A 15,364-nucleotide genomic window follows, 5' to 3' on the forward strand; every position below is an offset into this window, starting at 1 on the left:
TATGTGAGCTTTTTGAAAATCAGTGTTAAACTCTGAAACCGGTTAAAGCTTTAAATATATTAATAAAAAATAACTTAACTATTCTCAGTGCATTTTCAACCTGTGTCAAATAAAATAACTTTGTTTTCCATATATATATATATATATATATATATATATATATACTAGCAGTATTGCCCAGCGTTACTCGGGTTTGTTTTGACCCTTTAGAATTGGAATTATTGAAAAGTAAAAATTTTGCATTATGTAGCTTGTTATTTTCTTTAAGTGAACATTTTTCTAGTTGAAATACATCAGAAAATGGCGACACAGCAGTCAAACAATCGTAAAAAATAGGGATTTTCATAGAAAAAAAGTACCTTTTTGATGTAAATAATTTTTGGTCTTAAAATTTTATTTTCTACGGAAGGAAGAGCAAGCCTTCTTCTATCATACTCTCAATTTTGGTCAACTTGCGCCGCAGGGTCACGGAGGAGATAGTGTAAGTTGAAGGCTACCAAACCTGCCATACACAGACAACTTCAGCTTTATATATATATATATATATATATATATATATATATATATATACGCACACATAAATATGTATATATGTGTGTGTGTGTTTTTTAGGTATGCACGTATGTGAGTGTTTTTGTTTCTTTGTCATGATATCATGTAATTGTACATGAACTTCAGTCATTTCCAATATTCCAGGAAAACTTATCTGGCCATGGGGAAGTAATTGCTTTGCTTAGAAGCAGGTAAGGATTGGTGACAGGGTGGGCCACTGGCTATAGAAAACTACTCCAATAAAAACTCTGTTAGACCCATGCTTGCATTAAAAAATGAAAGTTAAACTGATGATGATGATAATGATGATGATGATGATGATGATGATATTTCTTATTGAATTTACAGAATCTAGAGGATTATAGACAGTTCTCTTGCTCTTTATTATTATGATAGATATGTGCCAAGGAATTCCAGTCACAAACTTGTCTCAGTCACAAACGGAAGAAGTTAGCAGTGTGGTGTTCAGCAGATTTAAACGTGATGTCCCTACCATCCAACAGAAAGTTAAAATTTATGAAAACTGCAGCGAAGATACAGATTGCCCAGAAGATGCATCATGTGTTGCACACAAATGCAATGATTACAGATGTGTGTGTAGTACAGGTTACCAACCATCAACTGATAAGAATACTTGCATACGAGGTTGGTTAAATACTTAAATTAAAGAATTTTTGTCAGTCTAGGGGTGGAATTAAATATGAAGGAATGAAAAAAGTTAAAAAATAAAAATAAAATTAATGACTTGTAAGGATACAGTATTTGGTTATGAAACCATTTGGTTATGTATTTGGTTATGCAACGATGATATTTTACAAAGTATATTAAATGCTTTTATAAGTCAATACAGTGTTCTACTGTGTTAGCAGTGCTATTACATCACTTCTTAAGGTTATCTCTACAGATTTTCTTTAGAAATTATATCCAGCACTGGTTTTGTTATGTTGTTTCATAAGGTTAACTGGTAAAAATGAAATAGGATATTGTTCCTTTAAAGAAAGGTAAGTCTGAAGAAGAAATAATATCTATTAAAAAAAAAAGAAGAATTGGTTCCATTTGTATGCCACTGTCGATTTATGACTTAATATTAAGGTGGAAGAAAATGATTAAGGGAAGCTGCTTAGATACTGACTGTTTGGCACCACTGAGTAGACATTTAGCCTATTTTGGCGATAGTACATTTTGAGCCTGGAGGTGGAAAATACATACACATGTATGAGGGTGCAGGAATGTACACATACAGATAAAAAGAGAGAGGGAAAGAGAGAGAGAGAGAGAGAGAGAGAGAGAGAGAGAGAGAGAGAGAGAGAGAGAGAAATTGAAACATCTGAGGTCAAATAAATTAGCATTGAATAATCAGTGGTACCAAACAAGTGGATTGAAAACAGTTGTGCCAAAGCGTCTCATCTCCTATTAAGAATAGTTAAACATGGTCAACTTGGAACATTTACTCATGAACAAAAACTGTAATAATCGTTTGAATTTCTTGTATTATCTAATACTTTTTTCAGTGGCCCAAATCGGTCAGCCATGTAATAGGACTGTGAAGTGTGATCCATCTATAGCCGAATGTAGACCAAGTGGAAAGTGTGACTGCAAATTTCCTCTATTGCTTCAGAATAACTACTGCGCTCTTCCAAATAAGTTACTCTTAGGAGAAAACTGCACCTATTCTAACCAATGTGATGTAAGTCACAGACTTTATTGCTTTGAGAGTTCCTGCCAGTGCTTGCCTGGATTAATCTCAGCACCTGAGATAGAGAAAGATTTTGTCTTCAACCATATGTGCCTTCCACAAAATAATTCTTTTGGTAAGTAAATGATAAGTCCTCCCATCAACCAATAAAATGTTTTAAACAGTTTTAATTGCATTTAATCTCATTTGTTGGTATTTTCTTTTTTTTTAAGAATAACAATAGCCTGGGCAAAGTTCAGAGAGCTCCTACCTCTGCTGGTGACAAAGTTGTATCCAGCCCAAATATTATATCTGTTTTATGCACAGATTGGCCATATTCAGTCTCTCATACCTACCCTACAATTCTAAAAATAAGCTATCACATCATCGAAATTCCAAAACAAAAATATAATGCATGAATATTTCAAATAATGGGTTCATATTTTGGCATAAGGCCAGCAATTTCAGGGAGGGATCAATTTGATTACATCAACCCCAGTACTCATCTGGTACTAATTTTATCAACTTCAAAAGGATGAAAGGCAAAGGTGGAATTTGAATCTGAACATAAAGATGGATGAGACGTTGTCAAGCATTTTGCCTGGCGTGATAACGATTTTGCCAGCTCACCACCTTTTGAGTAATTCAAAATAATGTGAATAAATAAGCATTACATTTGGTAAGGTAATATGAATGCTAAAGGGTTAATGTATGACAGGTGCAGGTGTGGCTGTGTAGGTTAGAAGTTTGCTTCCCAACTACATGATTTTGGGTTCAAACCTACTGTGTTGCATCTTGGGCAAGTGTCTTTTACTTATAATCCCAGGCCAGCCACTATCTTTTGACTAGATTTGGTCACTAGAAAGAGTGAGAGGCGAGCTGGCAGAAATGTTAGCACACTAGGCGAAATGCTTAGCAGTATTTTGTCTGCCATTACGTTCTGAGTTCAAATTCCGCCAAGGTCGACTTTGCCTTTCATCCTTTCGAGGTCGATAAATTAAGTACCAGTTACGCACTGTGGTCGATATAATCGACTTAATCCCTTTGTCTGTCCTTGTTTGTCCTCTCTATGTTTAGCCTCTTGTGGGCAATAAAGAAATAAGATAGAGTGAGAGGCTTTGGCTGACCCGACCCAGGACAATAGTAGAAGACACTTGCTTAAGGTGCCATACAATGGGATAGAACTTGAGATCACATTGTTGGGAAGCAAGCTTCTTAACCACACACCAAGGACTACTATAATGGACATTTGATGTTCAGGACATATGTTGGCCCACAATTCATTGAAAAAAAAAAAAACCCAGAAAAGAAGTTCTTGTAGAATAGTTTTGGAAGAAAACAAACAAGAACAAGACAGAAGTTTCTAGTTTATAAATTTTGTTTATACAATTATTTTGTGTTTATTTGTTGCTTTCTTCAAGATTTTCCTTTACAAATAATCATGGACTGTTTATTTTATTCCTTTCAGACCCATGCAGCAATGCTTCCTCAACAGAAGAACTGTTTGAGCCAACAAGAATTACATATTCAAAGTCAAATTATAGTGAATTAACAGGCTGGCGTAATGCCTCAAAGTTAAATTATACTGAATTCTCACATTGGGTTAATACCTCAAAATTAAATAATAACAATGATAATGATGATAGTAATGATGATGATAATAACAATAATGATGATGATAATGGTGATGATGATGATAACGATGATGATAATAATAATAATGATAGCATTAATAACAGCACAAATAAAGGTAAGTCATAAATGAAATTTAGTTTTAGGAAAATGAAAATTTCACATTTGAAAATGAGAATGAGTTATGTTTGGTAGTTTGTGTTATGAAATGGCATACTATGAAAAATATAATATTCATGTAATTGCTCTCAATGACAACTAAAATCTATGGAAGTAAAATCTAATTCAGTAACTAACAAGTGTTAGTTACTGAATTAAAAAAAAATGGAAGTTGAAAATAAAAGCAGCTTTCCTATTGCAAGGCCAAAAAATATTTTGATGGAAAATAGTTGTGGTCCTTGGTCCATAGGCAGGCTATTGATGTGCCTCTCCCAGGACTAGTTAGTTTTTAAATGTTTCTGTAACTTTGATTTTCTTCTAAGTAGGGATGTTGGCTCTATGCAAACCCATTTTACCCCTGGGAAGAAGTGATCCATATTAGTTTGGCCTTTATCCTTTGATCTGACCTGCATGGGAGGCCCTACCTGGAACTGTAATTCAGAGTCACTGAGGTGCCCAGGCTACCATATTGCAACAAGAGCTTGACCTTCCATTTGACTGGTTTCTTTACAATTCCCCTCTATCTGAATTTACCTGCAATACCTTGGTTAACTGGATCTCAGATGTTTTAGATATATGTCCATTAAGCGTAACATTAGGTTTTCTATAAGTCAGGACTGATATAAAGTTCACAAAAACATTGTATTATACAAAATCTGTTGGAAGACTTGTTTGTGTATCATTTATGTGTAATTTTTGTATATATTAATATTTGAAATATTTCATATTAATAATTGAATGAATTTAATAATATTGTATTATTTTATATTCATAGAATCTTCAATACAAATTGAAAGTTTACTGGAATATGATGAAAATATCACTATGGAAATAGCAGATATACAAGTATCAACACAAAATATTGGATCAAACTGCACAACAGACATTCATTGTTCCAGCAACAGTGTTTGTACTCAGAATTCTTGTGGCATATACTTGTGTACATGTCGTAAAGGTTTCTTTGAGATAGAAGGGCTTTGTAGAAAAGGTATGTACATTAAGATATACATCTATCCTTGTTTATCATAGATGTTTGATTTAAAAGAAAACTGTGTTAAATGAATCAATGACAAATGAATAATAAAACAAATGAGAAAATTAGGTTTTGCTCCAAGATCCCAAGTTGCCCTAAGCTTGATGGATGGTCAGCAGGGTGTGCTTTTGTGGTTGAAGCAGAAATTTTGACTGGTTATTGATCTGTGCTATCATGGTTCAATTTGTGACAAGCTTAATGCAGTTCACAATGAGTATGTCATGTTATCCCAGATCAGTGATGACTGAATTAATGTTAAACAAGGTTAGATTTATATCACTAAAAGATGAAATAATGAAACTATAGAAAATATATTTCATTTTTATTTCATCTAGTTTCAGCTCATGAGCTGTGGCCATGCTGGGGCACCGCCATTTAAATATGTGGCGGTTGTCCTGTAACATATCAGGATATTGGGCTGCAAGTGAAGGTTTGTTGTTGCTCTTTAGTTCTAGGTAATTTTTGATTGAGCAGAGCTATGATCAAATGCATTCAAATCATGACCACTCTATATTTTCTATTCAGCTATAGAGTATCTAAGGCTACACTCACTATACAAAGTGGTTGACTGGCAGAGCCATTAGAATGTTGGACAGAAAGTATTGTGACATTTATTCTGGCTCTCTGCCTTCTGAGTCCAAATTCTGCTGAGATCAAATGTGTTTTTCATCCTTTCAGGGTCAATATATAACATACTAGTCTAGTGCTGATGCAGTCCTTTCTCCTAGTTATCACATCCTGAATGTTCTGCACAATCAAAAGTGGGAGAGTTGTGATGGATTTTTGGATACTTGTAACATATATAGGTACCTAAAGCCTTTAGCAAAACATGGTACATGCCGATACCAAATCACCTATGATTGCAAGTGACGACCATAGTTTAGTTTTTCTTGCTATCCCATGTGTCCCTCCTTTTTTTTTTAATATATTAAGTTGTGATTTGATGTTTACTTGGCTACTGTATCTAGCAAGTAAAGTAACTTCCTGAGTCAGTTTGTGAAAAACTTTTGTTTTCGTGTAATGTATTTAGGACAAATCAGCCTATAGGGGTCCATATCTATGTCAGGATTTGAACTCATTACAAGTGAATGAAACACAGTTCTCTTGCAACAACAAATGGCATGATATGAATTGTAGAAATACATGCACAGGAAAACTGAAGTATTTGCTCTGTTGAAAATAATTGGCCTTTCAGAACTACTAATGCAGTGAATTTATATGTTTATATACAGAATGTGAGTGTTTACATCTCATGTGACATTTTTACATATTGGTTAATTTCTAGGAAAAATTTATATCTACTATATAAACGAGAGTGTATGTGTGTATATCACAGAGAAGCTCCAAAACGGCACTTCCTTAAGAAAACGAATTTGATTTTCAAAATCTGTGTCCTAATGGGAAGATTTTTGATAATTAGTAAAAACAAAATTATTTGCTACAAGAAATAACTCAACTTTTAGATCACCAATTTACCTCTCTCTATCTGTCTATCAGGCTCTACCTGCCTATTATACTTTCCCCTCTCTATATATGTTTACCACACTCTTTATCACTCTCTGTAGATGTATATCTCTCATACATGCTGCTTCCCCACCTCTCTCTTGATATTACATGTAATGCAATATCAAGGGCTTCTGTCTATCTTTATGTAAATTATTTACATGCCTGTTTGACCATTTCACATGACTTTATTCCTTAAAACTTATTAAAACTTCTAACAACTTTCGTTGTTGTAATGTTTTGCTTTCATTTTGTTAAAAACTTTATTGTCAATGTTTTTGCTTTCATTTTGTGATAGATGGCTATCATGCAGAAAATGCTAGCTTCCAAATCTTGTTTTTCTGATTGGGTAAAAATGATCAAAATTTAAACTACTGTAGTATTTTACTAAAATTTTTCTGGAATAAAGTAATCACAAAATTAGATTCAGAGTAAAAAATTACATCAATATACTAAATTTGAACATTTTCATTTGATTTTAAAATTTAAAAATCTGCGACAGTAACAGAAATAAATCCCTCTTTCTGTGTGTCGCTCTCTGTCTTTTAAAATTTCCTCATTGTAAACGTTCCCCCTCTTCCCTATATGGGAAGAGGGGGAACGTTTCAGGGTCAATAATAAGTACTAGTTGAACACTGGGGTTGATGTAATCGACTTAATCTCCCCTGAAATTGCTGGCCTTGTGCCAAAATTTGAAACCAGAGGCAGTGATCTGGTAGAATCATAAGCATGCCAGGTAAAATAATTAGTAGCATTTCATCTATCTTTAAGTCTGAGTTCAAATTTCACAGAGGTCAGTTTTACCTTTCATCCTTTTGAGATTGATAACTAAGTACCAGTTGAGCACTGGGGTTAATGTAATCGACTTACCCCCTCCCCCGAAATTGCTGGCCTTGTGCCAAAACTTAATACTGATATCACTTATATTATCCATGTTTTAAATCTTTTTGTTTTCCTCTCATCTTACTTTTGTATTGATCAGTTGCTGGCATTGGAAGAGAGTGCAATAGCACAACAGTTTGCTACCCTTCCTCAACAGAATGTAAACCCAGACAGCGCTGTGGCTGCAAGTTCCCATTTGTGTTGAAAAATGGCTTTTGTGTGTTACCTGGAAAATCACTTGTAAATGAACAGTGCACCACTACTGCTGATTGTGCAGCTGAACAGCATCTGAAGTGTAAGGATGGCATATGTCAGTGCATGCCAGAATTTATTTTGGTTTCTGTTAAGGATTTCAGCCAGTTACCAGGAGAGATGTGCATTCCAGTCAACTCACATGCTGGTGAGTGTTGTTTCAACCCTTGTTCCTTTATTACTCTGTAGATATGATCATATCTTTACCGTTATCTGTATGATCCCACAATAAACAACATAGCTTACTGTCATCAGTCAGTACAGCTCTAAACATATGTGGTCTGATCAATAAGTGTCCAGACTGTCGTCATAGTAACAAACTAAAGCATGCAGAATGAAGGTGCTTGGCAAAGGATGACCTTAAACTCTGCTGTGCATGCACACTAAGTTTTAAATGCTCTAGCTCACTTCTACTGGTGTGTAGCGTGTGATCATCGCTTTGACCATGACAGAGAAAGTTGAGCAGAGAATCTGCATCAAATTTTGCCAAAAACGTGATGATACCTGCTCAGAGGCCTATTTAAAGTTTTCAAAAAGTTTTCATTGTCCTCAACACAATAGACTATGAAACTTGGTGTAGTCCCCGGCCTTGCCAGTTCCTATCAGGCTGTCCAATCCATGCCAGTATGGAAAACGGATGTTAAATGTAAGATAAAATGCCTCTGCTGTCATCAGTGTATAATCACTATCAGTATTATACCCTCATTTTCATCCTCATGTATTTAGTGCCATCATCATACTCCACTGTGATCAATATGTCTCTACTATCAATCTGTAGTCAACATATTCTTCTTCATTATCAACATCATGCTCTCAAAGTCATTGTCCTTCTTCCCTTCCATATCTCCCATGTCATAAATATACCTGCATCATCTTTATCTTTTCATTCCATTTGATACTGTAATTCCATTTTTAATACAATTCTCACATAACTTAATTGTTACTGAGATGCTTTTGAAATCCCTTTCATGATTCCACAGCCTTATAATCATCTCTCTAACTTCAAAGTGTGATTAGAATGTCACAGTAAAGGATTGTAAGATGGATTATTCAAGCTGAGCCCATGGACAGGACACCTAGCAGCAGCCCAAGAAGGTGATTGTAGGATAGTATTCATAGCCTCAGTTGGGCATGTTTGGGGATTTAGCAGGAATGGTGATTGCTTCTGATAGGATCTTATGGAGGAGGTGCCAAAGAACTTTACCTCCATGACCCTCCAAGGAATAGTCGACAGAGAAAATGAATGGATGTAACTTCATAGTCATTCACTATTACCTACTACTATACTTCACTACTACTATACTTCACATTTCATCATCTCACCACATCGAGAGAAAAGCTACCCTCTGTTTCAAAGACATACTGTCTTTTCTCTTTCTTTTTTACTGTTACAATAATGGCCTCTTTGCTGAGCTGTCTGGTCTCAAACCACCACTACTCAGGTACTTCCATCTCACTTGTCTTTCCTCTCATCACCCATGTTGTGTTAACCCCAGTTGACCTAGGCTTCACACTAAAAATTATATTCAATCCTTCCTCCCCAAAACGTAAATCCTTTGTCATTCACTTCCTGCTCATGTTTTTAATCACAGGTGTTGCCTTGCAATAGTTTAATCAGAACATTAATAACATCTCTCTCACTGGTCTCAGAGAACTTGCAAAGGCCATGGCTACTGCATTTTCCTTCAAACGAAGCAGCTATCTTTATAAGCATTTGCTATTGTCATCAAAGGGACAACTTTAGGTCTTGTGTAACATCTAAAAATATTTCTTGCAGAAACCTGTAATGGCTCTAACTCAGATTCATCTACTTCAAGCAATACAAACCTGTTGGCTTCCTCAAGTGTTGGATTTGTAGGTAAATAAATATCTTTTTCTAGATATGTTATTGCTATTAACTGGCATTTGAAGATACTTATAATAATAATGAGCTTATTGTATATAGTGCTCAGGTGCAATAAGTTATAAATGAAAAGTCCTGAGGTTGATTCATTTGACTAAAAATTCTTCAAGGCAGTGCCCCAGTATGGCTACGGTCTGATGACATTAAACAAGTAAGAGAAAGTATAATAATTGTACAATTTATGATGCAAAACAATAATGAAAAAAGACGAAAAGAAGAGGATAAACAATGCTTTTTTGTTTGTTCATAATCATCATCATCATCATCACTTAATGTCACTTTTCCATGTTTGTATGGGTTGGATGGTTTGACATCTCAATCTACCACTTTGATTTTTCTATTCTCTAGATTTAATACTTGCAGGTGGTCATGTTGATGGGTGGGCGTATTGAATAAATTTAACTTGATTTGCTTGAAAATCTTCATTTGTAAACTGTTCAGTGCAGATACTTGAGAGAGAGAGAGAGAGAGAGAGAGAGAGAGAGAGAGAGAGAGAGAGAGAGAGAGAGAGAGAGAGAGAGAGAGAGAGAGGTGGGGTTAAAGAAAGGAAAAATATATCTAAAACTGTCCAACAACAATTTTTATTCCACAGTGATTGTTCTAAACTTTCCCTCGAAAATCACATCTAATAGTATTCTGGGACGAATTAGCCAGCGACGAATTGACCTGGGGAAGAATTGATCAACGACGAATTGACCGGGGATAAATCAACTGATGACGAAATAACTGGGAACGAAGTGTCCTAGCACCTACGTGTGTGTCTGAAGGTAACTGACAGCCAAACCTGTATTGACAGACACTGTGGGTGCTGGTACTTGCTGCAAAAACAAGCTGCATGCAAGCTTTCATGCTAGAATAGTTGCTCCTTTCGAATATTTCTATTTCAGCAAACAAATGATCTCTGGTTGTGATATCTGTGAAGCCTATAAGGATGCAAAAAGTTGTGGGGAGACTGTATATTTTGGTCGTAAATTGGATCTATGATGACATGGCTCTAATATATTGGTTATTCACTAATTGGAAGCAATTTGTAATTAACAACTATTTTGTTTGCTGGAGTGCTGAATTTAAATACTTTTAGGGATCTGCAGAAGAAAATTAAATAAAAGGTAAAACAAGATATCAATATGTCTTCTCTTGTATCACTATATAAAGATGAAAGTCTTTGGTGTTGTACCAATGACTTAACAAACTAATCTGGGATTTCATTTGCAACTGTTAACATTTTATACTTTGTTATTGAAGTAGCATCTCTTTGTTTCATCTCATTAATATTCAAGACTGACATTTTTTGTTTTTGGTAATTTCTCCGTTTCTCCTTCTCAGGTCACTGCAATGATGGTTCTTCAGGAGAATCATGTATCAACAGAGCTGTTGATGATCTCACAGAAGGGAATAAGTTACTTGGTAATTATTTTGTTTTTATCCTCCTCTTCCTCCGAAGTCCATCTTGTAGGCTGGCATAGGTTGAATGGTTTGATAGCAGCTGGCAAACCAGAGAGCTGCATCAGACTCCATTGGTTGCTTTGGCATGGTTCACCACCACCACCACCACCACCACCAACCACCACCACCACCACCACCACCCCACCACCACCACCCACCACCACCACCACCACCACCACCACCACCACCACCACCACCACCACCACCACCACCACCACCACCACCATTTAACGTCCACTTTCCATGCTAGCATGGGTTGGACGATTTGACTGAGGTCTGGCGAACCAAATGGCTGCACCAGGCTCCAATCTGATCTGGCAGAGTTTCTACAGCTGGATGCCCTTCCTAACGCCAACCACTCTGAGAGTGTAGTGGGTGCGTTTACGTGCCACTGGCACGAGGGCCAGTCAGGTGGTACTGGCATCAGCCACACTCAAATGGTGCTTTTCATGTGCCACCTGCACACAAGCCAGTCCAGTGGCACTGGCAATGGCTGAATATTAATATTATCAAGAAATTAAATAATATTAATATTATTAATGTAATATTTGATACCAACCTTCCCCAAATCACCCTTGTTTCTATGACGTAAACATCATCTTTAAAAATTACCCTAATTAAAACCTTCCATTAAAATTTCATGTTAAATTATGTTCTAAACAACAGTTTAATAATGGCAGTTATTGTATTAAACAGTAAACAAATTAATAAAGAAAAGCTGAGTATTTCAACAGAGATATGGTAACAAAAAGGGTTAAAAGTTATCAATATAATTCACACAGCCAGATAAAGATAATATCCTCAAGTATTGATAGTACAATGAGTTGAAAAAAACTTTGATCAGTTGAGATTATCCATACAAGTAGTATTTAAAACTCACTCTGGGATTATTTCATATCTAAAGACCAAAGGAGCAAAATAAGATCAGTTGATTAAAATTTTTCCAGCCACATGGTTTAGGGTTCAGTTCCACTGCGTGACACGTTGGGCAAGTGTCATCTACTATAGCCTTGGGTTGACCAGAGCCGTGTGAGTGGATTTGGTAGACGGAAACTGCTTGTCACACACACACACGTGTGTGCGTGTGTGTATGTATCTATGAGTGTGTGTCTTTGTGTCTAAGTTTGTCACCCATCACCACCCCTTGACAGTCAGTATTGGTGTGTTTACATCCCTGTAACTTAGCAGTTCAGTAAAAAAAAAAAAACTGATTGAATAAGTGCCAGGCTTTAAAAATGGTGCAGAAGCTGCGACAGACAGTCCCTGCCATCAGAGAGAGACCATGCTGGTTGGGGTTCAGCAGATTGTTGTCTTTGAGGAAGTGGGTTATTCACGATCTCACCACCCTCTCAAGTACTTTAATGATTTGAGAGGTGAGTGAAATCGGATGGTAGTTCACAGCAAGAGATTTGTTTCCCTTTTTGAAAACTGGAATGACAGACTGGGAAAGAAAATGATCAGGAATATAGCCTGTGCCAAGTGAGTTTGTTCAGAGCTCAACTAGAGAGGGTGCAATTTGATGTCGACACATCTTCCGGACAGTGGCTGGGAACCTATCGGGACCTACTGCCGAGTTGTGCTTGATCTTATTTATTTCTGTTAGGATATTAGGAGCGCCAAAAGTAATGTCAAATATAGTTAGTTGAGGGTTTATATCACTGATGCTAGCCAGATCAACTGCATTGGGGTTATTGAAAACAGAGCAGTATTGTTTCAGCAGCATCTCGCATAAGCCTGTATAAAGGGCAGCAAACTTAAGGGTTGCTCCAGGCAGCCTGCATTCTAGCTACGAGCCATTACTCTATGACTCTGTAAAAAACAAAAGAAGAAAAAATATCAGATAAGGGAGATAACTCACATCAGATTAATTAATGGAAACTGGAGAAGACAATTTTGAGTGAACTTGATCGTTAGAGCTAAATGGTGAAAAGAACAGACATATCTTAGTCTTGATTTGAATACAAAGAGTGATCACTTATATATATTGAAACAGAGAAAATGTTGTGTTCTGATTATTAAATCATCAATATAGCTATGGAAAAATACTTCAGCAGTGTATTCTGTAAATTAAATACAAATATGGTAGGGTCTCACATATGCAATATAACATTAAAATTCTGCTGAAGTTGACTTTGCCTTTCATCACTTCAGGGTTGATAAAATAAGTATCAGTTCAGCATTGGGGTTGACGAAATCCATTTTCCCCTCCCTCAAAACTGCTGGCTTTGTTGCAATGTTAGAAAGAATTATATGTAATACTTCCACTACTTTCAGTACTGAGTTTATATACACATGTATTGTACTTATTTACAACCAGATGGATTTATCCAGTGAGTGTTTGACCCAAGGACACTGTATTTAGCAATGATGAGACTGAAGTCTTTTGCCTTTTAGATAATATTTTAATTTCACCCCTTGGACCTTAACCAGCTGTGTCTTTCAAAGCATCTAGTGTGTTCAGTTGTAATGGGATTTGAACTGAGAACAACAAAGACTCGACAAGAAACCATAAATATGGTTTCAAATTTTTTCACAAGGCCAGCAATTTCAGGGTGGTGGACAAGTTGATTACATCAACCCCAATCGAAGACTATTACTTTCCACATATATATTAGAAATGAATACTTGTTATTATCACTGCGTTTGTTACAATATTGCAGATCATGTACTTGCACCAATTGCTGCTGCAGTTTTAATTCTGCTTCTTTTCATTGCAATAATGGTTTATTCCAGAAAAAAATGCAAGTAAGTATATACTTTTTTATCCAATCAAAATATATTTCCTATTGAACATAATGTAATATCTACCTTGGTGAAAATAGTGAACTTGCAGACTTAATAACTTCATGTGTTTATTAGTTATATAAAAATAGTTTATATAGAACTATTATATATAACTGCCATCTCAGAAGAGTACAGGGTTATATAACCGGGCTGTTGTCTAATACTCCATTGAAGCCCTAGTATGAAACTGAGCGGTAAGATCTGTTGTAATTGATATAATACTGTACAATTCAATTAATATATACACTCTATTGTCAAATATATGAGCGCATATTTTTTCTGACTTATGGATTCTTTGATGCTCTCTCTCTCTCTATATATATATATATAATATATACCTTATATAATTTACACTTATGTAATAAAAGTTATCATCTTTAGAATGTCATGAGGTGCTTCAAATTTGGAAAGCTCACTCAGGTGTAGGACATGCACACATGCACGCATGCATGCACACACACACACACACACACACACATACACACACACACACACACACACACACACACACACACACACACACACACACACACACACACACACACACAGTTTCTGGCACAGAGTTTCAGTCCTATTGAATTCTGTTCCATAAGTATTTTCAATCTATATTCACAGATGTTTTCTATTATGTTTAAGATTTTCTGCCTTGGTTAAAGAAGCTGTAAAAAAAAAAAAAAAATAAAAAGCAGACCCTTTGCTTAAATGTTTCAATCTACATTCATTGAAATAGTTTGTTTTATTTCCCCAGTTCTCGCTCGAACATTGAGAGACGAAATCCTTCACGATTATGAAATGAAATCTTTGCTACATCGATGGGGAGGATAAAATGTAATAAAAGAGAAATAGAGAGAGAAACAAACTTCAAGATGTTTGACTTGAATTATATAGCAGGACTGAAGATATGGTACAGAATGATTAGAGGATGGGTTTTAATAGCAGCTAATTACCGATGTCATCCTTGCCTCATTAACAAGATTGATTTGAGCTGGATTCTGTTATGAACATAACTGTTGAGAGATTAATGGTTTCAGTGGATATTGTTATTTCTCCAGTTGCTATATCTAACCATACTGTTTCTTCCCCATTATAATTTGTTTGTATTATACCAATAGCATCCCTACATTCATATGTGTTAACATTAGACTAACACTCCCCAACCAACACTCTTACAGCTTCTTTGGAAACTGCTGCTACCATTCAAACAAAACGATAAATAAAGCTTCATTGGAAAAAAAAAAAAAATCAATTGTTTTTATTTCGTGACAAAATATAATTGATTTGCAAAAAATTTAAATATTTGTAATAATACAAAAATACTTTAAAATAATTTTAAAATAATTTTGAACAAAAATAACAATGCATTCTTTTTTTTTTTTCGTTTATATGATTGCTTTGCAAAAAAAATGTGCGTGTGTGTGTGTATTTACACACATATATGTATATTTTATATATATATATATATACACACACACACACATACATATATATATATGTATATGTGTATTATATATATATATACATGTATGTGTGTGTATATATATAT

General features: G+C 35.4%; 2 protein-coding genes across 6 annotated transcripts in view; both read left to right on the top strand.

The window, feature by feature from the left end:
• Positions 1–15,060, top strand: part of LOC118766255 (fibrillin-1-like) — a 68,130-nt gene extending 53,070 nt beyond the window's left edge. For 2 of the 3 annotated variants that reach the window (XM_036509562.1, XM_036509560.1), the window contains exons 9-17: positions 949–1,197; positions 2,064–2,363; positions 3,696–3,977; positions 4,794–5,006; positions 7,537–7,836; positions 9,466–9,546; positions 10,918–10,998; positions 13,698–13,782; positions 14,552–15,060. In XM_036509562.1, the coding sequence (XP_036365455.1) occupies positions 949–1,197; positions 2,064–2,363; positions 3,696–3,977; positions 4,794–5,006; positions 7,537–7,836; positions 9,466–9,546; positions 10,918–10,998; positions 13,698–13,782; positions 14,552–14,612 (1,652 nt within the window). In that variant the 3' untranslated portion in view covers positions 14,613–15,060. The remainder of the gene's footprint in view (positions 1–948; positions 1,198–2,063; positions 2,364–3,695; positions 3,978–4,793; positions 5,007–7,536; positions 7,837–9,465; positions 9,547–10,917; positions 10,999–13,697; positions 13,783–14,551) is intronic. The other variant, XM_036509561.1, reaches the window with a different exon arrangement.
• LOC115219654 (trichohyalin-like) overlaps positions 1–15,364 on the top strand; it is a 259,067-nt gene that overhangs the window by 134,215 nt on the left and 109,488 nt on the right. The gene's annotated exons all lie outside the window — the stretch shown is intronic.

This window comes from Octopus sinensis, linkage group LG15 (assembly GCF_006345805.1).
Source record: "Octopus sinensis linkage group LG15, ASM634580v1, whole genome shotgun sequence".
Lineage (NCBI taxonomy): Eukaryota > Metazoa > Mollusca > Cephalopoda > Octopoda > Octopodidae > Octopus > Octopus sinensis.